At 59.0% G+C, this 20,700-nt stretch overlaps 2 protein-coding genes across 3 annotated transcripts in view; one reads left to right on the top strand and one right to left on the bottom strand.

Annotated features, from left to right (window-relative positions):
• Nucleotides 1-20,700, top strand: part of Sorcs2 (sortilin related VPS10 domain containing receptor 2) — a 311,448-nt gene that overhangs the window by 139,856 nt on the left and 150,892 nt on the right. The window lies entirely within an intron of this gene.
• On the bottom strand, nucleotides 11,646-18,665 carry Psapl1 (prosaposin like 1). The gene has a single exon (XM_013073004.3). It carries the CDS (start codon nucleotides 18,529-18,531, stop codon nucleotides 16,807-16,809), a length of 1,725 nt encoding a protein of 574 aa, XP_012928458.2. The 5' UTR covers nucleotides 18,532-18,665; the 3' UTR covers nucleotides 11,646-16,806.

Below are 20,700 nucleotides of genomic sequence, written 5' to 3'. Positions count from 1 at the left end.
CATGATGAATTCAGGTCAGTGCCCCATTTCCCCTGCCAGCTCCCACTCCTGTAGCCTGAGGCTCCTGCTGGCCTCATTGTTGAGATTTTTCTTTCTCCCTGGCTCCTAAGCTGAAGGGATTCTTAGTAAATAAATAACCCATCGAAGGGCAGAGCTGTCTCTTTATGTGCAGTGTGAACTGGCCCAAGAGCACTAGCACCCTTTGATGTTTCCAGCCGTCAGAGGGAGAAGGTGGCTCCGTTCTCCTGATCTCCTGATCGCCATCCTCTTGCTTTGCTTGGAGGGTGTGAGCTCAGGACTCCTCTCCCACCAGGGATCTGCTTCTGCCTCACCGGTGATTCCCTGGGTGGAGCCATTTTGGCCTCCAATATATGCTTCTCGAGTAGAATCCATTCATCTGTAATGCTTTCCTATTTGGGGAACACCTGCCCATCAGGATTTCTGATTTGTGGGGTGCAGCCTGGGCTGGGCTCACTCTTGGCTGTTGCCTTTGCTTAGGCAAGGGGTCTGAGTCCACACCTTGGTCCACAGCGGCGCTCATGGAGCTACAGGAGGGGCCCTCAGGAAGTCATTGGGCTGTCTGGTGTAAGGACTGGTGTCTCCTTGAGCCAGGGATGTGCGGTCACCTATGGTGTTAATGAGGCCACTCTTGCTTCCCGGGTGGCCCTCCCAATGCTGTGACTCACCCCCCAATCACCTGCTGTCCCCCAGTTCCATCACCATTGCCAGGAGGAGCTGGCCTGGGCCGCATTCTGACTGCAGGAGGCATCCTGTGTGGCCTCGCTCGCTCCTCTTTGCCGCTCCACGGTTGGGAGAGCCCGGCATTGTTTCCCGATGAGAGCAGAGATAGTGCAAGTGGCAAACTCCAGTGAGATCTCACTGGCTTCTCTTTGGGGGTTTATGTTTTGGGGTCACGGCTCCTCGGGCAGGGCAGGCCAGGGAGGGGGGACGTACCCTCGCTGCTAAGTGGACCAGCAGTGAGGGAGGGCTGGGTTCCCTTGGCTGTGAGTAGACGGAGACCCCTCAGCTACCTTGCTGGCATGAGTCCCAACCGGAAGTGCATCCAGACTGCCAGGGGTCCTTCTCTATGCAGCATCTCTCCAGGGCTAGAGATGGAGGGAATGAGACTGTCTCGCGTGTTGCTTGGGCAGCGAAGGCTCCTTCTGGGTGTGTTCTGCGTCTACACAGACAGACTCGGTGGGCACAGTTCACATTTGCTGTGTATTTTCACTGAGTGGCTGGCTGAGCATGGCCAGCCCCGTGCCCTGTGCCTGGGACTCTGTACGAACAAGTACCATGCGGAACTGGTCAGAAGCAGGGGCCGAGGGGAGGAAGGCTCCCCCTCCCAGACCTCAGTCTCCTGATCTGGAAAATGGGGACGAAACGGCCCTAAGATGAGGTTATACAGACAGAGTGAGGTGGGACACGAAACAGCCCTAGCTTGGCGCACGGTCTAAATTTAGTTTTTCCCCAAAGCAAATCAACAGCTTTCAGCTTTCCTCATTCCTTTCCTCATCACCATCTCTATACCCAGACATTTCCTGCCTTTATTAAAAATGCATGCAAAACCATTAGTCATTTCAAGAAACTTCTCCCACGTCCCTTCCCATTGCGCAATTACTTTCTTTGTTTATGTTCTCTCTTTTATGCTGACATTCTCCCAGTGCTGTAGACATAGAATAAAGTTTCCCGTCTTTTTTTCACTTATCAACTGCGTTTCCAGTTTCCCAGGTTGTCACGTGGTCTGTGTCATCATTTCTTTTAAGGCTGCACGCGAGTCCCTGGAGCTGATTCACTCCTAGTACTCAGCCATCCTGGTATTGGTGCTGCCATAAAGAATCAGGCCTGTAGTTTTCCTTTTCATTTTGCTCCCTGGGATGGATCTTTCGGAGCTCTTCCGAGCTCGAGAGACCACATCGACGGAGGGCGTGCTGGAACCCTGCGTTCTCCTTCCGGGGTGCCACTCCTGCCCAGCAGGGCCCTGCAGCCCTGCAGCACCTGTCTTCTGCTAATGCGCTGCTCCTCTAACCTGCAGGCTCCTGGTTCCAAGGGAGGACAGGCAGTTTCTGCTGTTTAATCAGCAGTGACAGTTTCTCTCTCAGGCACTATCTGTTGCTGTGCTTGCTGTCCACCTCCTTTGGGACTCAGGCGAGGAGCGCTGAGAAGCCCAAAGCCTGCCTTCGATGCTTCCCAGATGCCCCTTGCCCTGTCAGCGTTTGAGGCCCACAGGGAGGAAGGTTTGTGGTGCCAGTGGCCGGGGAGCAGGTATTAAGTGGGGCTATTAGAGACACAGGGAATGTGCGCTGGGCTGTCCAAGAAGCCTCCTGTGTAATCACAATAAATAGATGTCTAATGACAGGGATGGTATTTACGCTCTGGAAACGGCTCTCCAAAGCCTAAGCCCAGGGAATGCATTTCAGTTGGTCCCACCAGCAGCTTCCCCTTCTCAGTCTCCAGGCCCCCATACTCTGTCCCTGCTTCTTGTAGGGAGCCCCTCTGCTCAGACTCGGGACCCCTTGGAATCAGGACAAGACAGCGAGGCAGGGAGGGGACTGAGATGCCCTTTAAACCCAGGGTGGCAGCAGGAATCGAAGTCGCCCCCACCCCGCTTCCTCTTGGGGTCCATGGCAGAGACCTCCTTGTTAAAACCAGGGATGGCCCTGGGGCCCACCCTGGCCACTGTCATAAGTGGCCACAAGCCAGGGGCTTAAAACAGCAGAAATGTCTTCTCTCCCTGTCCTGGAAGTCAGAAGCTCAGATCAAGGCGTCCGGGAAAGCACCTGCTCTGAAGCCCCAGGCAGGCCACTTCCTGTCCCTGCTGGTCCAGGTACCTCCTTGTGGCTGCAGCACTACAACCCTGTCCTCCCCATGTGGCCTTCTCCCTGTGTGTCTGTCCCTGACGACACTGGCCACTGGACTCGGGGCCGAGGATGACGTCACCCTGAGAACCTTAAGTCAACCCCACCTGCAAAGATGTCTTTGTGGGGTCTTGGTGAGGGAATCTCTTGAGAGCCCGTGTGTATCTGGCTGCACAGTGCATCCTAAGCCCTGCTGATCCCTCTGCACCGGGTCTCCTCGGGGGCCCCTACACCTGTCCCTGTCTCCTTGACCCCTCTCTGCCTCCTCACTCGCAGCTTGGTCCCAGTTGGTGTCCCCGGCTCATCCCTCTGTGCCCCTCCCCTCACCTGTGCAGGGACAAGTCTGGCCCCCGACACGAGAGATCACCAGCCCCTCAGCCTGGCCCTGCCCCAGTCCTCCGTGCGTCTGGACTGGTTTCACTAGGTTCCCCCGCCTTTTTAGCCGTTGCTTCCCTCGTGCCTCCCCCACACAACTGCATCTCCGTGGCCGCTCTCCACGCATGAGTGTACTTTTTGCACAGAAGTAAGGCTGTCCCTGGGACACCACTGCTTTGAAACTCCTGGAATTTGGTCCTTGATGAATTTTGACTTGAAAATTTTGCCCCGTGCTCATTTGGTTGATATTTGATGTGCAAGCTAGAACTTGTCGGTGTCGATTGTCTTGTGACTTGACAGCCTTTCCAGCCAAAACAGTTTGTTTGATACTCATTTTTGGTGCTTATGGGGCCTCCTGGAACCAATTAATGATGATTCACTAAGGTACAGCTGTACATCTTTCCCGTCCTTCAAGAACCAATGTCTACCCCTTGGGGGCGCTGTTGTCCCCACTGAAAATGGCTGGCAGGGAAGAGGTCTCCAGCCCTCCCTGCACAGGTCTCCTGGGGCCTGCTAAGTGCACATTCTGATTCCTGAGTCTGCAGCAGGGCCTGAGACTCTGTATTTTAACAAGCTCCAGGAGATGCTGATGCCCTGGCTTGTGGGCCCTGGTGGTTTTAGGGTCACCTGAGAGCTCCACAATGCTAAGTGGCTGCTGGCTAATCTGGACCAGGCCAAGCTCAGTGCACACAAAGTCCTGTGGGTGCTGCGGCCGCCTGTCCGAAGCGTATGGGCATGGTCTTCTTGCTGTCTTCTTGCCCACATTCAACCTCAGCATAAAGCTCTTGTCCTCAAAGAAGCTGCATTGAAGCTCCCTGTGAAAAAACCCCAGGCATCCTCTTTCCCATCTCTCACTAAGCATGGCTGTTCTTGTCTGTGGTTTCCCAGATGGATGGATAGGTGGATGGATGGATGGATGGGTGAGTGGATGGATGGATGGAAGGATAGGTGGATGAATGGGTGGATGGATGGACAGATGGATGGTTGGATGGATAGATGGACAGATGGATGGTTGGAAGGATGGGTGGATGGATGGATGGATAGATGGATAGATGGATGGATGGATGGATGGACAAAAAGAAGCAAGAGGCTGTGATGCAGCCTCCTGGGCTTCCTGAGACCTCACCCTAAGCATGGATATTGAGCAAATGGGTTTGAAGTAGAGGGCACAGTCCTATAGCCCAGTTGTCTCTGTCTGTGCCATCCCTGGACCAGGACAGCCCTAAAGCTTTGCCAACCCCACCTTGCCATGGGCACATGTGACCAGGGTCACAGGGGCGTTGGAGTGGGATGGTCTCAGCCTAAACTCTGGGTGACTTGGGAACCCTGTCCTTTTGTGAGGGACAGGATGACTCTCTTTCTCCCAGCTTCACTGTAACCATGGAATCTTAATGTATACAGAAAAGCACAGAATGCAGTACAACACACAGAGTGCACTATGCGCTCAGGGTTTCCTTCCTTCCCGCCTCCCTTGTAGTTAGTTTGGGTTCACATGATGAATTTGGACTACGGATAGTGAACAGGACTGTGGAAGAAGCCTCTGAAATTTAGGGAGTCCATTTTTACCAAACCCAGCCTGGCTCAATCCCATACTTTATCCAGCTGTCATCAAGGTTATTTTTACTATCTATCTGGGATCACTATGTCTCAAAGAAAAAGTCTATGATAGATCCAGATAAAGCCCAACCCTCTGCTCCTTCCTCCCACCCCTACCCTGCCACCTACCTACCCAGAAGCTGCCTTCATCTTGAAATTGGTGTGGATTGTTTCCATTTAGGTTTTATATCTTGCATATAAAACATAATTGCGAATACAAGAAGATATATGAATCATAATTTACATTGATCGTGGGTGGACACATAGCTCTCTCTATCTGCAATCAATATGTTCTTCGGTTTAGCTTGTTTTAAAAATTGATATGGGTGACATCATCCTGCTTTTTGGAGTTTGGTGGATATTCCCAGCTTGGGGTAATTTATCCACGCAGCGTGTGTAACCTAGTTGAGATACGCAGTCCCTGGCTGTGGGAGCACTGGGGTTACTTTACTTCCCAAGGATGTTGCTATTCTAGTCCTGGCTGCACAGAGCATCTGAGTGGGTCCCCGGCAGGTGCCTGAATGGGGTGGAGGAGCAGCTTGGTGTCCCCTCTCTGCCTCTTGCTGTCCCCTGCCTGCGGGACAGTTCGAAGCTCCATAGCTTTGAATCCACCGGACTTGCCATGTTTGCCAGCAGGTGGGTGGGGCTGTAGCTCTGTGCTGTTTATGTCGTGCTCCCCAGCGAGACGGAAGGCATTTTCCCAGTGTTTGCCGATGATTTGGGTCCCCTCCTGCATGACTTATGTGCGCAGCTGGCACCCATCTTTTTTATTAGTACGTGTTTGGAGTACATGCAGGTTGCAGTCATCTTGGGGCACGGGTACATGCACGTACCACAGCGTGATTCTTTTTCGATCACTTTCCCTTTCCTCCCGGCTCCTTCCCTCCTCCTCGAATTCCCCTTAGCCCACTTTTGTTCTTGTGGACATTATTAATCTTATCTGGTGTTTATGACATAGAGCGCTTACATCCATTGAAGTTACTGGGTTCCCGTACATGGCGTATCTTTATTCTGCTCACTTCCCCTTCCCCTCCCCCTCTGCTCTCCCTCCCCTTCTCCTGGACTTCTTTCCATTTGCAAGAGACCTACGTGCTTGTGTCCTCTACCCATCCTTCACGGTGCTCTTTGTTTGTACTTTGCCTTATTCTAATGAGGGGTATGTAAGCTTATGTGTCTGATATATTTCACTCAACATAATAGTTTCCAGGTGCCTTCATTTTCCTACAAATGTCTCAAATTTGATTCTCTTTATACCCGAGTAGTATTCCTTTATGTATAGATACCTCATTTTCCGTATCCAGTTCTCTGTTGATGGATATAGTCTGCTTCCAGGACTTAGCTATTGTGAGTTGTGTGGCTATTCCCATCTTTTCTCTTTCTTATTTTTTGTGGTGTTGGGCAGCCTTCTTCGTCTGAGCCACACCCCCATCTCATGCCCGTATTTTCCTGTGGGGTTGCTGAACTCTTCCTTAACTCTCAGCTCTCATTGTGAATGGCCCAAGTCATCTCTAGGACCCTGGGTTTCAGATGCATCTGCTCTGAATTCGGCTTGAGCTCCCCCATGTGCCCCTGCCCTGGGGGTGCTGTATTGTCCCAGGCTGCTGCCTCGCGCGGCTGTTTTCCAAGGTGATTTTGAGGAGTGGGCAGTCAGCTGCCAGGCTCACAGTGCTGGGTGTCAGGCCACCCTGAGGTCCGCTGTGGCTCTGTTGCTCTCTATGGGGATGGCTGGGTGGTCCCTCTTTGGGCTCTTGGCTGGTGGGCTCGGGCTGCTCCGGGTGTTCTGGGACCTGCCTGGCAGGACAGGATGGAGACTGCGAGACAAGCAGAGCCACACATGGCCACACTGTCCGGGACTCCTGAGCGCACAGTGTTGGGATTCCACGGACGTCTCTCATGGCTGGTCCACACGAAACTCAAACCTCTGAACACTGAAGTCAGCCGCCCCCCGCCAGATCCCTACTGCTCCAAGTCCTGTTTAAATCAAACTCAGATCTCCATGGTGATGTTAAGGAAAACGCAGCAAGACAGGCCCAGGAGGTGCATCCATCCCGCTAGGCCAACCCTAGACGGCCTCCCCTAAGCACCAGGCTGGCCTTGGCCTCGGGAGGCCATGGGAACAATCTGCTCTCCCCATTCTGCCTTCCCAGCTTCCGGCTCTGCTGCAGGGCTTCCTGGGAGGCTCTCTGCCCACTTGGGTTCACCCGGGTATTGAAGACCTGGGCATGCTGCCCCTCCCTTTCCTGCACCCTCCCCATCTGACCATTTAGCAGACCCAGATGGGCGTCCCAGGCTGGAGGGATCTCAGGGAGAGCTGTCGTTAGCAGAAAGGTCACAGGTCCCCTCAGTCCTCTGGCAGCCCTGCCCAGGCACAGTGTGTACTCTGGCCTGAACCCTCTGGCCATCTGCAGGGGCCTGGCTTTCTCCCTGCCAGGCTGGGAGCCACACAGGCAGCCCTGTGCTTCCTGAGCCCCCAGCCAGCTCCCTGCCTGTGCGATTGACCTCTTGCATCTCGGGTTTCCCAGGGCCACGGCCACAGTCCCCTGTGGCCCCTCCTTTGTGGCTGGCCTTGCTGAGCTGTGTGGCCTTACTGCAGGGACCTTGTGTACTGCCAGAACCTCTTTGGAGAGATTCTGCCGTGGGCGTTGGCCAGTTCCTCTCCGGAAAATACTCTCTCTAAAAAAAGACCTTTTAAATATTATAATTCATAATCATCACAGGAATTGTGGAATTATAAAAGAGATGAGGCATAAAAACAATCCCCGTGTTAACCCCCCATGAGATTAAAACTATTAATATCTGAGATGAATATTCTCACTCGTCTTTTTAAGATGCAAATATATACATGTTTTATAAATTTTGAATCCCAGTGGAATTATGTATTAAACATCTTCTGTGTGCCAGCGTGTTTTTGCAACTGCTATTTTTAATGGCTGTATAATATACTTGCTTCTGAAGGAGATACTGTTTACCTAATCGAGTCCTCATTTCTGGACATCTGAGGCATTTTCAGTGTGCACTCCTGTGAAGATGCGATGTGCCACGCCCACATCTCGGATTCTTTTTTAGGGTAAATTCCTAAGCCTGGGCTTTCTCTCTTGTGATCGGATTACAGGGCATTAGGGTTCTGGCTTGAGGAGGTGGAGGGAGGATTTGTCTGAGGCTGTTATTGATGCTGCTGGGGGTGAGGAATAAAAGACAGCTAGACAAGCAGGAGGAAGGCACTTGGGAGATCTGGCCCCTTGCTGGCATGGTCTCTCCTGCTCAGGGAGGGCTTGGCTGGGAGAGGCAAGGCTACACTTGGTGTTTTGTCAATCCCATTCGTGAACACACTTTGGGCTCTGACCACCCCAGGGACCAGCCCTTTCCCTGTTGGTTGCCAGGGTCCTGCAGCATTCTGGCACTGGTCTAGGAACCTCCCCCTGGGATCTCCCCAGCCAGTGGCCACCCAGGGAGTCCAAGATGGCGCCCACACCTGGGCATGGAGGGGTGTGGCCAGCCCAGTTGTACTGCAGGGCATTTTGGGACAGGTCCCCTAGGAGAGGCCTTGGGGATGGGTTCTGAGGGAGGAGTAGAAACTCATCAGGCAGAGTTGGGCAGCCCACAGGGGTGCAGCAGGGCAGAAGCTCAGAGGCTGGGGAAGCCCCGTTTGAGGGACCCCAGGCTAGTGCACAGGGTGTGTTATCTTTCTAATGCTTCTGTACCACCTTGAAACACACTCAGTGCTGACGACAGCACAGTTTTCTGTCCCATGGCTCTGGATGTTGAAACCAGCTGGTCTCACGGGGCTAAATCAAGATGGGCCTGGCTGTGTCCCTTCTCGAGGCTTGGGGACAGTCTGTTTCCCTGCAGTCTTCCACTTCCAGAGGCAGAGCACAGACGCACCTGCCTCCCTGGCTTGAGCTCCTTCCCAGCCTCTCTGTGCCCCTCTCTGACTGCAGAGGAGCAAGGCATTTCTTTTTCAGGACCCAGTAGTGACACGGGTGACCTGCAGAGTCCAGGATGACCTTCCCGTCTCAGGTCCTACCTTGATCACCTGCCTGGGTGCTTCACCGTGTCAGGAGACACAGGTCTGTAGCCCAACTGTCAAAACTTCTCAAGTGGCCTCTGTGCTGCCACTTGCCATCTCTTAGCTTTGAGCACGAATGAGTCACCTGCCTGGTACAGAGTAAGGGACAGATGGGAGCTCACTGTCGAGAAGAGGGTAGGTGGTCATTTCAGAGGAGGTTATGTTTGAACTGGGCTTGGAAGGATGAATAGGAGTTTGCCAAGAAGATGAGCCAAGGGAAGAAGGGGACCCTAGACAGAGGGGACATCGTGTGCAAAGCCACAGAGGCAGGAAGCAGCCTGATGGGGAGCTGGGGAGTGAGGTGGGTGGGGAATGGCAGGGGGCAGCTGGGGAGCCCCTCAGGCTCTGTTCTGTGGGCCACTCACGGGTTTTGCACAAGCTGGGCATCTGGTAGGGCAGGGGCATGGATGCAGGCTTGCCACAGGGCCTTTCCCTGTGCCCGCCCAACAGTGAGCGCCAGGTTCCACTCCCTGTGGTCCTGGGAGGGGCCGGGGTGAGCAGGCCCAGTGCTCTGCCCCCACTGCATCCTGCACACACGCGTGCACACACGCACACACCTTTGCCTGCACTCCACAGAGCAGGCCTGGCCTGCCGCCCTCTCCTGACTCGGGCAGAGTGGTCGAGAACAAGGCTGCAGGTGGGAGACCTCTGCCCACCTGCCACTGGGTGGAATGCAGTCCCCTGGCTGCCCCAGCCCCAGAGGAGGCTGGGAAACATGACCCACTGTGTGCAGGGAGGGGCTGGCTCCCCCGGAAGACCGTAGAGCCACACCGTGTTTGCCAGAGCTAGCAGGCTGGCTGCGGACCCTGGATGGGTGTCCCTCCTACCTGGCCCAAGTGCTCCCATCTGTGCGGTGGGCACTTGATAGGCCCCACCCTGCAGAGTCACGTGGCCCTGTGCTGAAGCCGTGGCCTGGCTACACCCGGGCCCTGAGCCTGCGGCCGAGGCAGGGGCAGCGTCCAGGGCTCTGGTCCCCTTGGGAGAGCGAGCCAGGGCCTCCTTCCCGAGAGACGTTGGAAGCTTCTCCCTTGCCTGGCCAGAGGCAGAGCTCGGGGACCACAGGAAGGTGATGTTCAGGTGTGGCCAGGGGAGGTGGCTGTGGTGTCGCCCTGTCCCCTTGCTCACGCTCTTCCTGCCCCATGGAGCCCGGCGTCCAAGTGAGCTCAGCGTGACGTCACCAGGGCTCCTTGGTCCCTGGGCCCGCCAGCCAGCCTGTCACCTCTGCCAGCTAGGGCCCACGCTGCGTGCGTGACACCTCGCAAAGCCCGAGTCCTTCCTGGGACTGGCACTGGGCCCTGCGCCTCTTCACCCACATGCTGGGGACAGGAACACCATGCTGTGCCATGCACCTCACCCAGTGCCTCTTCCACCTTCTGTCTGGCTGTTTTCCTCCTTGTACAGGAGCCTGGCCCGGCCCCAGGTCTTCCCTTGGTCCCTAAACCACTTTGTGCTGTCCCTGCCCACGCCCTGAGCCCTGCTGGTGCTCTGCGTGTCAGACAGGGAGCCCCACTGGTGCTCAGCTTAGCATGCGTTTCCCAAGAGCCCCGTTCCCAGCTTCTCCTCCTAGAGTCTGTCCCCACTGAGCGACAGTGCAGAGGGGCAGCCTGAGCTCTGAGGCCACTCCTGGCTCCACCCTGAATGAGCGCTGTGACCTGGTGCCAACAGGATGGCCCAGCTGTGGGGTTCAGTGAGGTAACAGCCACCACCATTCACCCCTCATCCCTGAGCGCTATGTCCCATGGTCAGAGGATGGAGGGGCGGGGCTGCTCACCCCTGGTGTTCCTTGGGGCAGTGGGCGTGGCCAGCACCCCTCTGCACTGTCCACAGGGACAGCGTGTGCTTTCAAGGGGTCCAGAGCCTCGGCCATCATCGCCTGTCACTGCTCTGGCCCGTGCTGGCACCCTCTCTGCCGAGTGACCCCCACGGTCCTCCCTGTCTCTGCATGGCCTCTGCAGAGTGGTCGGATCTTGGCAAAGCTTGGCCCACGTCACCTCGGCCTCCCTTGAGGCTGGCTTGCAGGGGATCCTTGGCAACAGAGGGGATTTGGGGCTGACAGTCACCTCCCCCATGATCTTCCCCTCTCACTGCCCTTCCTGACCCCTGACTCCTTGTTTGTAACATGGAGGGAAGAGGATTGGACCAGACCAGTAGTGTCTTGCTGGTTTTCTTTTGCTGTAACAAGACGCTTGAGAGCGGGGAATTCCTAAAGAATGGAGATTCATTCTGCTCCTGGCTCTGGAGGCTGGGGGTCCACGCGCGTGACACTGGCATCTGCTGGGCATCCGGCAAGGCTTCTCACTGCAGAGGAGGCAGGGCCAGCTGCCAGCTCAGGTCTCTCTGATGTTGTCATGGACCCCGTCCTACTGGCTGCAGGACAAGAGCCTTCAGAGCAGACACTGAAGCCACAGCAGGGGGATTCCAGCCTGCCTGCCCCAGGGGCTTTGGGTTTGGGAGACAAGGTACCCAGATTTCGGGGACTGGTCGTCCCTGGCTGAGGGAGATGGCAGCTCCGTCCCTCTGTGCCGCTGCTCTAGGCCCCTGGCACCTTGGGCTGGGGCTGGGCCTCGGTGTGCCACGTCTCAAGCCCACGTTTCTCACTCATCTCAGACACCGCAAGGCCTGGTGGTTCTTCCTCTGGGTGCTCTGGACCCGACCCTCCCCTCACTCCCTCAGCCCCTGTCCCAGCTGCCCCAGCCTGGGCGCCTAACCCAGCCACAGCCCGGTGTCCCTGCCCCCTCCCACCCACGAGGCCACTCGGCTACCAAGTGAACGTCGAGAGCAGAGGAGCCCCGGGACTGCCCAGCTTGGAAGTGACGCATGGCTTCCATCACACTGGAGGTCCATGTGGCCCCGCAGCGCACCTCATGGGACCCTGGCCCTGGGCAGCTTTCCACAGCCTGGATCTCACCCAGGCTGGCACCTCTGTCCACTCTGCCCCTCTGCTCCCCAGCCTCTGCCCTCTCATTCCTGCCCCCGGACCTCTGCCCCGGAGAGGCCAGGTTCCAGCTGATGTCACCTCCCCAGAGCAACGGTCCCTGCCCTCCCCATTTGTCATGGCTGTGTTTAGATGTCCCCCAAAGTGCCCTGCAGTCACAGGTGGGGCTTTTTCAGAGGTGACTGGATCCAGAGTGTGTGACCTGAGATTGATTCAGGGTGCAGTGCTAGGCTCAAGGGCTTAAGGGTGTGAGTGCTGCCTGTCCTAAGTAGCCTGGATAAAATAAAAGGGGCAGAAAGATGCTGTTAACGTCCCTTGTTGCTTTTCCTGCCTTTGCCTGCAATGAACTATTTCTCCTCTCTGATGCCCTCTGACACGTGCCACTCTGCCTTTTGCCAGCCAACTATGGGCTGAAATCTCTACAAACTGTGAGCTAGATAAACCCATCCTTAACTTTGGGTGTCAGGTATTTTGTCTTAGCAATGATAGAAGAGTAACTAAGACACCGTTCTACACTATTGCTTCCCGCTCTTTTCTCTTTGATGGATGTACTGCAATCTCCACCTCCTGGATTGAAATGCATTGCTTGGGCATTGTATTACTGTAACACTAGGTTCCTTTTCAAACATTATTGGTGGCATTATTTCCTTGTAGATGGCTGTGTGCCCTGCCTGTGAGGTGGGCAGTGCCCTTGTCTGTGAGGTCCACTCGCGTCCCAGTGACCAGCACAGTGGCTGGGACACAGCAGGCCTTCCGTGCAGTGGAGACCAGTGCTTTCTTTGGCCTGCAACAGGTCTGCAGGGGGCAGCCCACCCCAGGCACAAGTCCATCCTCAGAGACCAGGCCAAAGACACAGGGTCATCTAGGCTCTCTCTGCCACGGGTGCCAGCGTCCTTTCCTGCTGTCTTTCGGAATGTCACTTGTGAGACTGGTTTGGGAGTGTGTGGCTTTCCCTTTCTTGTGCACCACCCACTGCTGTCCTACATAAGTGTTGTGGCCAACACGGCCCCTCCCAGGTGGGAACCTGGCCCTGGTGCCCCTGGTGCCATGCTGGGCCCCATGGAGCTTTGGCGAGGAACATGGGCCCTGGAGTTGCCCACTGCAAGGGGCCTGGTGGCCATAGGCAGAGCCGGCTGCTTCCTAGGGCTTTTGGGCCAGCAGAGGACTCAAAAGAAAGGTGGCATCAGCACTGAGGAATTTCGGGGCCTCCTGGAGGCAGCCTGGGTGCTGGGGCTGGGACGGGCCCAGGAAGCACCTAGCCCTGTCTCGGCTCACACTCCTGGGCCCCTGGAGGTGTTAGAGGCTCTTCTGGCTCTGGAAGGGAAACTGTGGCTCAGAGCAGTTGTGGTTTTGCCTGGAGGAATCAGAGCTGGAGCCCAGGAGGTGGAGGGCCACCGGGGTCTTTCCCATGGGCCCCAGGAGGGACAGGAAGTGCTGTGGTTTGCAGCCCCCATGGCTTGTTAGTCATCGGCATATTTTCACCCAGAAAGAATCCACATCCAGGGCCCCAACCAGGGTCCAGCTCAGCCCAGAGCAGCCGCCCGGGGAGGGAGGCGTGTTGGAGGCCAGCGTGCTTTACTAGGCAGGGGTCCGGGTGGGGTGAGGCTGCTGTTCCTTTCCCACGCTCCATCCGGGTCATGGGATCCTGGGTGCCTCGCGTGATCCTGCTTACTCACGGGGACTCTGAGGACCAGAGCTGTGCAGTAACTTTCCCGAAGTCACACAGCCAGTGCATGGCAGAGGGGCACTTGAAGGTCCCCTCTGGGACTCTGAGCTCTCTGACACTTCCTGTTTGTTCCAAAGTGAGGCCCAACCCTAGATCGCGGCAGGCACAGGTTTCAGAGTGACACGGCCAGGAGGGCCACCTTCCTGGGAGGCTGCGGGAGCTCCAGACTGGGAAGGCCTGGGGTGCAGGGAGCCCAGGGAGCGGGGCCGTTGCCAGCCGTGGCACAGTGTGCACACACTGGTGTCTAGTGCGCGTCCGCCCTGGCCAAGGCCCCGGGCTGCTTGTGGGCTTGGACACTTCTCCATGTCCTGGGGGCTCTGGGGCAGCAGGAGCCTGGGACAGGCGCTGAGGGCAGGCAGGGGTGCGGTGTGGGAGGCCCTGTCTGGCCTCTTGGTTAGGGAAGAGCAGGTGTGCTCTGCCCGCGGCTCTCTGCATAGCTGAGTGCCCTGTCCAGGTCCCTCGGGCCCTCTGTGCATCAGCCAGAACCAGAGCCCTACTGTGGGGCCCAGGCAGAGCATGGCCTCTTTGGGCCGGACCTGGAGAAAGGACCTGGGTGTGGGCCCTGCCCCATGCTGAGCTTCGGTGGAGGTAGGGCTGGGCAGGCGCCAAGTGGGCACAGGAGGGGACAGTGGGGAGAGGTGGGGGTGCCCGCCCGCCATGCAGGGAGCATGTGGGGTCCTGCCTGTGACCGCTGGTCGTGGGGGTGGGAGGGACAGGTTGGGATGCTGTGGAGAGGGAGCGGGAGAGCCCCCCATCTGCTTCGAGGGGTCCCCAGCTCGCCAGACCCCGTGCAGCTGCCAGCTGCGGTCCTCAGGACAGGCTGGGAGGACACCCTTGCTTGGCAGTGTCTCCAGGCAGCTGCTGGCACCACACAGCTCTGGTTGCTGTCCCCTCCCTCGGGAGGGATGAGGGCCCTGCAGTGTTGTGTGCCCGAGGGTCCTGCTGTGGCTCCACAGCCCCAGAAACAGTGTCGCAGCCCGTGGCCTCTGCCTGCCGAGGGGCTGGGGGCCAGGGTGGAAGGTGACGTCACAGGAGGCCCAGAGTATATCACAGCCCGGCAAGTCACAGTCCCTGTGCCAGTCCAGCTCTGCCCCGGAGAAGGGACACAGCAGGGCCCATCGGGCCAGAATCTCCACCCTTCCCAAGCTCAAGCCCCACAGGGCGGGCGGAGAGGGAGCAGAGAACCCTGAGAAGTAGTCAGCCGTGTGCGGAGCTGGAGAGGACCGCGGGCATAGCGTGGCACGGCAGAGTGGGAGGGAGGGCAGGGGTGGCCAGAAGCCACCTCCCCGAGGGGCCAGTGGGGCCAAGCTGTGGAGGGAGGGCCGAGAGGAGAACCCGAGCAAAGGCCCTGGGGTCGGGAGAGGAGGGCACAGGGAGAGGCCCGGGCAAATAAGGCCAATGTTGCCCAGCTGAGTGAGGGCGCCCTTTAGGTTCTGTCATGAACGCGAGCTCCGTGGGCATGTGGGGCCCCATCTGACCAGGGGGGCTAAGAGAGCAGCTGGTGCCCGGCCTGGGGTAGAGGGAAGGGGCCGGGGAGACCCCACCCTCACTGCCCTGTGTGGGGAGCGGTGGGCTCAGGGCCACGGTCACCGTGCCCTCTGCCTTGCCCTCCCGGCCTCTGTCAGGCTGCCCTGTGTCTGCCCTGTGTGCCTGGTGATGTCGGGCCGAGCAGGCTGTGACCTGTCACACACGACAGTCAGCAAGTGTCCCCAGGAGCAGCTGGGCCTCGGCTCCCTTTGTCCCAGAGCATCAGGTGGGGGCCGAGAGCCTGCAGGGCCGTGGCTGCGGGTCTCACGTTCTCCATCTGACGTGGGCCCCTCCAGGGGGCACACCTGGGCCTTCCTGACATGCGAGGTGGGCAGTGCGGTCAGTACCCCTTGTCCCATCTGGACAGCAGTGGCCAGCGTGGCGGGGTCCAGAGATGCGGCTGAGGGTGCCTGTGTCTGAGGCACTGGAGCACAGGTGTGGCCCCGGCAGTGGGCACCCACTCATGTTGCTGCCAGTGGGCCGGGCACCCCTCGTGGGAGAGGAGGGCTCACCTGGAAGGGCCTTGCCGCCAGGCTGCACAGAAATGGCAGCCTGCACACCAGGACGCCGTGGGCCCTTACAGGCTTAAGTGCCTACACATGCAGGCCCTGAGGGCTGAGGACACGCAGGCAGCGGGCCCATGGGTGTCCCTGAAGGCTGGGGGTGGGTGAGGGGAAACCTGTCGGCGCCAAGCAGGCCCTGAGGAGGCTCCTCTTGGCAGGACACTCGGGATGCTGGGAAGAGGGCACTGAGCCGGGGCGGCACTGCCTCCCACAAGAACACAATCAGCAGCACCACTTGGCGCACGCCTGCGGTTTATACTCGCTCACACAGCCACACTCCCTGGGGACCCTCGGCTCCCTGAGGTGGGTGTTGCCGGTGCCAGCAGGCCAGCGGGTGCTGGTCTCCAGGGGAAGGAGCCGGGGGTGTCCTTTGGATCGTCTCAACGTCTCCCTCTATGCAGAACGTGTGGCCGCCCCATTCTACAGGTGAGAAACTGAGGCTCTGCGTAGGGAAGGACCTGCTCGCCATGGCACGACGGCCCCAAGCACCTCATGCCCTCAGCAGCCACCCCAGACCCCTGCGGCGGCTCCCAGGGCTCTGCCCACCACCCCACCCTAGGACATCCAGGCCAGTGCAGGGTCCCTCTGGTGGGCTGAGACATTGAAAGTACCCCTTGGGGAGCCAGAACAAAGCCCCAGACTCCTCCTCAGAGAAGTCCAAAGGCCCCCACCCCTGGCCTGAACCCTTGGGAGCCACCCCAGCCACCCCAGGCTGAGCGAGCAGCAGAGGCTGTGATGGGATCCAGCCCTGACCCCGAGCTGACCATCAGTGGCCCTAGCCCTTCTCCCGATCCTGCCTCGGCTTGTAGCCGGGCTGTCTGTCTAGCCGGGGGAGGAGGGGCACTGAGGCCACTGCCAGGCTCCTGGGTCTGTCAGCGGCATCGTAGCATGGAGAGCAGTCTTGGCCGGGGTGGGGTGGTACACTTCCGCCGCTCCACTCTGCTGGTGACGTTTGCGAGGGCAAAGCCCCTGGGGGAGGTGTTGACACGGAGCCCTGCAGGACCAGAAGTGCCTGGCCTCGGTGGTCAGCTCTGCTCCCCTAGCCTGCTCTGCAGAACCTGAGTTTCTCATCTGTGAGACGGGATGGGACGGCACCCAGCTCCTAGGGTCCCTGCGGGATATGGGAGCCTCGAGGCACTGGGGCTGGCAGCCTTGTGGGGTCACGCGTGCAGCCTGGCGTGGAAGTGCCTCTCCCTCCACAGCTGCCGCTGGCAGTGCTCCACCGCGTTGCACAGCTCAGCGGCCTCCCGGCTGCGGCACCAGAAGCTGGGGCCCAGCACGCACTGGTCGGTGCCCAGCAGTGGGGTCTTGGGGGCGTGGCAGGCTCCCATCTTCTTGCACACAGCCAGGGGGTCGATCATCTCCTTGACGCTCTGGATGAACACGGGCTCGTACTGCGTGACGAAGTGGTTGCACTGGATCCTGTAGGGCAGCGGCAGGATGCTGCAGCCGCCCTTGAAGGCCATCAGGATGTCGCGCTTGGTGCTCTTGAGCTCCAGGTTCTCGGAAGACAGGTAGAACAGGCGCTTGCAGCTGCTGCAGAAGCTGCCCTGGTTCTCCTCGTCCAGCAGCACCGGTGGCGGTGGGGGCGCAGTGTTCACCAGGGGCCCCCTGGAGATGGACCGGGCGCGCCGATGGCGGCTGCACAGCCGGATGGTCTGGCACACTTTCTCCGGAGTGATTTTGGTTACCAGCTCCACCAAAGCGGGGCTGTAGGTGTCCACCATGGTGATGCACTGCTGCACGATGGAAGGCGGCATGATGGCGCACACACGCTCCAGGGAGTGGCTGATGAAGACCTCCGTGCCGTTGGACAAGAGCCACTGGTCCATCTCCTTGATCACGCCCAGGCACACCTCACAGGTCAGGCCAGACTTCATCTGCACCTCGCTCGTCATCTTCGGCAGCTCCAGTTCGAGGGAGGGGACCCTGTCCACAGCAGCCACTTGTACTGGCAGCTGTGCCGGCCCCCTGAGCTCCTCACAGAAGCCCCCTTTCCCGCAGACCTCCCACGGTGGGAGCACCCTCAGGGTCTGCTCTGCGGGGACAAACAGCTGGCGGATGTAGTTCTTGCAGAGCAGAGCCAGGCTGGGCTCCAAAGACCCGCACTGCTCCCGGGTGTTCACCTCGGCCAGGGTCAGGTCGGCACCTTGGAGCCGGGAGATCAGCTGGACGCAGCTCTGGCACAGCGCATCCTCGGGTGCCGGCACCGGGCCCGGGGGGTGGAAAGTGAGGGCTCTGTTGGCCAGGAGTGGAGTCACAACCTCCAGGGCGTCCTCCTGAGTGAGCAGGCCCCCTGGGGCAGCCAGGAGCCTCTGCTGCGGCTCACACAGGGTGAGCGCGGAGCACACCTGTGCTGGGGCGCTGCCCGGGGCTCTGAGGAGCATGTGCAGGAGGGCTGGGCTGTGGGCAGCCACCATCTGCCTGCACCTGGCTGAAGACTCCCGGCTGGAAAGCCACTCGCAGGTCTTCGTCAGTGACGTCAGGATCCCAGCCTCCGTGGCATCTGGGTTCAGCCCACTGTCAGCTGCGGCCACCGTGTCCTGGCACACTTCACAGTGCAGGGACTGGGCGGTGGGCTTGCTCCAGATGGCCTCTCGGCAGTGCTGCACGGCCCCACACTTCACGGCTGCCTGCAGGTCCTGGCACCACACCTCAGAGCCCCTGGCACAGTCTGGGGGGCCCAAGGTGCCCAGGATGGGGCCTCCTGTGGCAGCCCCCAGGAGGCTGGGCAAGAGAAGCAGCTCGAGCAGCATGCCGCCCAGTGACTTGCCGTTCCAGTGCCCCGACTGCCCGGCTGCTGCTATAAACCCAGCTCTCTGCCAGGCCCCGAGCAGGTGTGGCCTGGTGCTCCGCCTCCTGGCCACTCCTACAACCCTTCTCATACCTGCGCCCTGGTGCCCACACCAGTCTCTGCCCACAGTGCCAGCACCATCCTCTGCTCCCGTCCTCTGAATAAACTCACTCTCCAGAGCCCCGCTTGTTCTGGAAGGTGCTTAGCTCTGGGCCCCTTCCCAGAAAGCCCTCCTGATCAGAGCCTGGAAGGCCCTTCCCCACCGCCCACTGTCCTGCCCTGACCCGTAGAGCCGGTCCCTCCCTGGAATGGGACTTAGGGGAGTTGCTGCTCCAGTTCTGGAGGCACAGAAAGGCCTCTGCCCTGCGTTTGCCGAGGATGGAGGGTACGTGGCGGCTGACTCCGCTCGGCCTTGCACCCAGCTCACTGGGCCTGGTCCCCACCATGGGATGCCCTGGTTTCCCTGCCCTGACCGTCTGCTGAGCCTCGAGTCTGCGTCTGAGGCCTGAGGGCCCCCTTGGCCCTAGCACCCGTGTGAAAGCTGCTGCCACTTGACTTTCTGGGCCATGCTGTTTCCTTGATTCTGGAAAGGAAAGTCCTATCCAAGGCCAAGAGTGGCCGCTCCCTGGACACAGGCATTGGATGTTTGCTGACAGCCACACACACAAAGCGCTGATGCATTCTTGGGTTAATGTCATCTTATTTTCTTAGATTTTGAAGCACTGATTGGTCGGGAGCATGGGCACTGGCCAAACACACCCAGGTGTCGGGCTGGACCCTGTGTATTCCACAGGGGATTCTGGAGCCCGGCTTGCTCTGCCCTGCTTGATGGTCTTGGTCTCACGGCCCCCACAGGCCCTCCCGGAAGCAGGCAGGGCAGGGCCCGAGGTGGGGACTCTGCCGGCACCTGCTGTGTGCTGGGCTGGACATGAGCCCCACATGTGGGCGTCCACAGCTCAGCCTGAGCTCGGGATGCTGGGAGAGGTAGGTTCTCAGCTATGGGGCCAGGTATCCCCACTATGCAGCCAGCCTGCTCCACCCAGGAATGCAGACAGGTGCCGCCCCCTTGGCCCCTTCCTGAGCCCAGGTTGCCCAGAGAACACGGAGTTAGGTTTGCTGAGATCTCTCTGACATCCCAGGACTCTGGCTCCTTGGGACGGGGCAGGGGCAGGTCTGGGGAGAGGTGACCTGGGAGCTCTCACTGCAGGCCTGCCTGAGCGGGCTGGGTGAGTTCCACCCAGGGCGGCCCTGCGCTTACCTGGGTCTGGCCCAGCAGGCGCAGCCGGTTCCTCCCGCGTGCTGGCCCCTGCCATTATTCAGTCCACTGCCTGGTGTTTACAGCGCACCCACGAGGGTGCAAGGGTGAAGCAAACAGGTGCCCTGCCTTGTGCCATGCATAGGCTGCGGCCCAGCCCCTGGGCCTCCTGCTGGCCCCTCACAGCCTAGCCCACCGCACCCCACACCTCATGGGAGGCCCTCCAGAGGGGTGGCGCATTCCCCTCTCCTCATCCCCTGGCCTTGCACAGTGGCCCCAGCATCAAGTGCTTCCCCGGCTTAGCTCGACAGCCTCTTGTGAGGCTCAGCCCTGCTGCGGTGGGAGTGGTAGTCATGTGGGGTGGAGTTGCACTGGGTGTCCGTGCACTTAGCGCCTGTATTGATCTGTCCTTAAGGGCCTGTGGGCCACGTTCAGTGTGGGGCTGGCCCTCATACCCAAGAGTGGAGCGGGTGGATTGTTGCCTGTGGCTCTCCAGAGTGGCTGGGCCGGTCACACTTCCTTCCCAGGGCCTGAGTGCCCACGTCTGTTTCGTTTGAGGCCTGGCTGTTTTCTCAACACCAACAATCCATTCGACTCGCTTGCCTCCCATCTGGGCCTCCTGCATGTTAGTCCAGCCCTGCTGCCAGCTCTCTGGCTGGCACAGACCCCACAGAAGGGCACAGGCACAAAGGGCTGCCCACCCCAGACCGGTCCCAAGTCCAGGTTTCTGCCTGTGCTTTTGACAGGGCAGCTGTAGGTTGGGGTTCCCACTCCCCCTCTTTGGGTTGGTCATTTGCTAGAGTGGCCCACAGAACTCAGGAAGGCTTTTTATTCGTGTCCTCTAGCTTAGTATGAGGACAACTCAGGAGCAACACGTGGAAGGGATTCAGGGAGCGGGGTATGGGACAAGGGCTTGGGCTTCCCACATCTTGCCCAAGAATCTTTATAGAGCTTAACCTCTAGCACCCACCCTTTCCTGGAGGCCAGTGTGGGAACGAAAGGTCC

Source organism: Heterocephalus glaber, unplaced genomic scaffold (assembly GCF_053883595.1).
Source record: "Heterocephalus glaber isolate CG9 unplaced genomic scaffold, H.glaber_assembly_v1.0 deba00001509, whole genome shotgun sequence".
Lineage (NCBI taxonomy): Eukaryota > Metazoa > Chordata > Mammalia > Rodentia > Bathyergidae > Heterocephalus > Heterocephalus glaber.
This window is presented reverse-complemented; position numbering and strand designations above follow the sequence as displayed.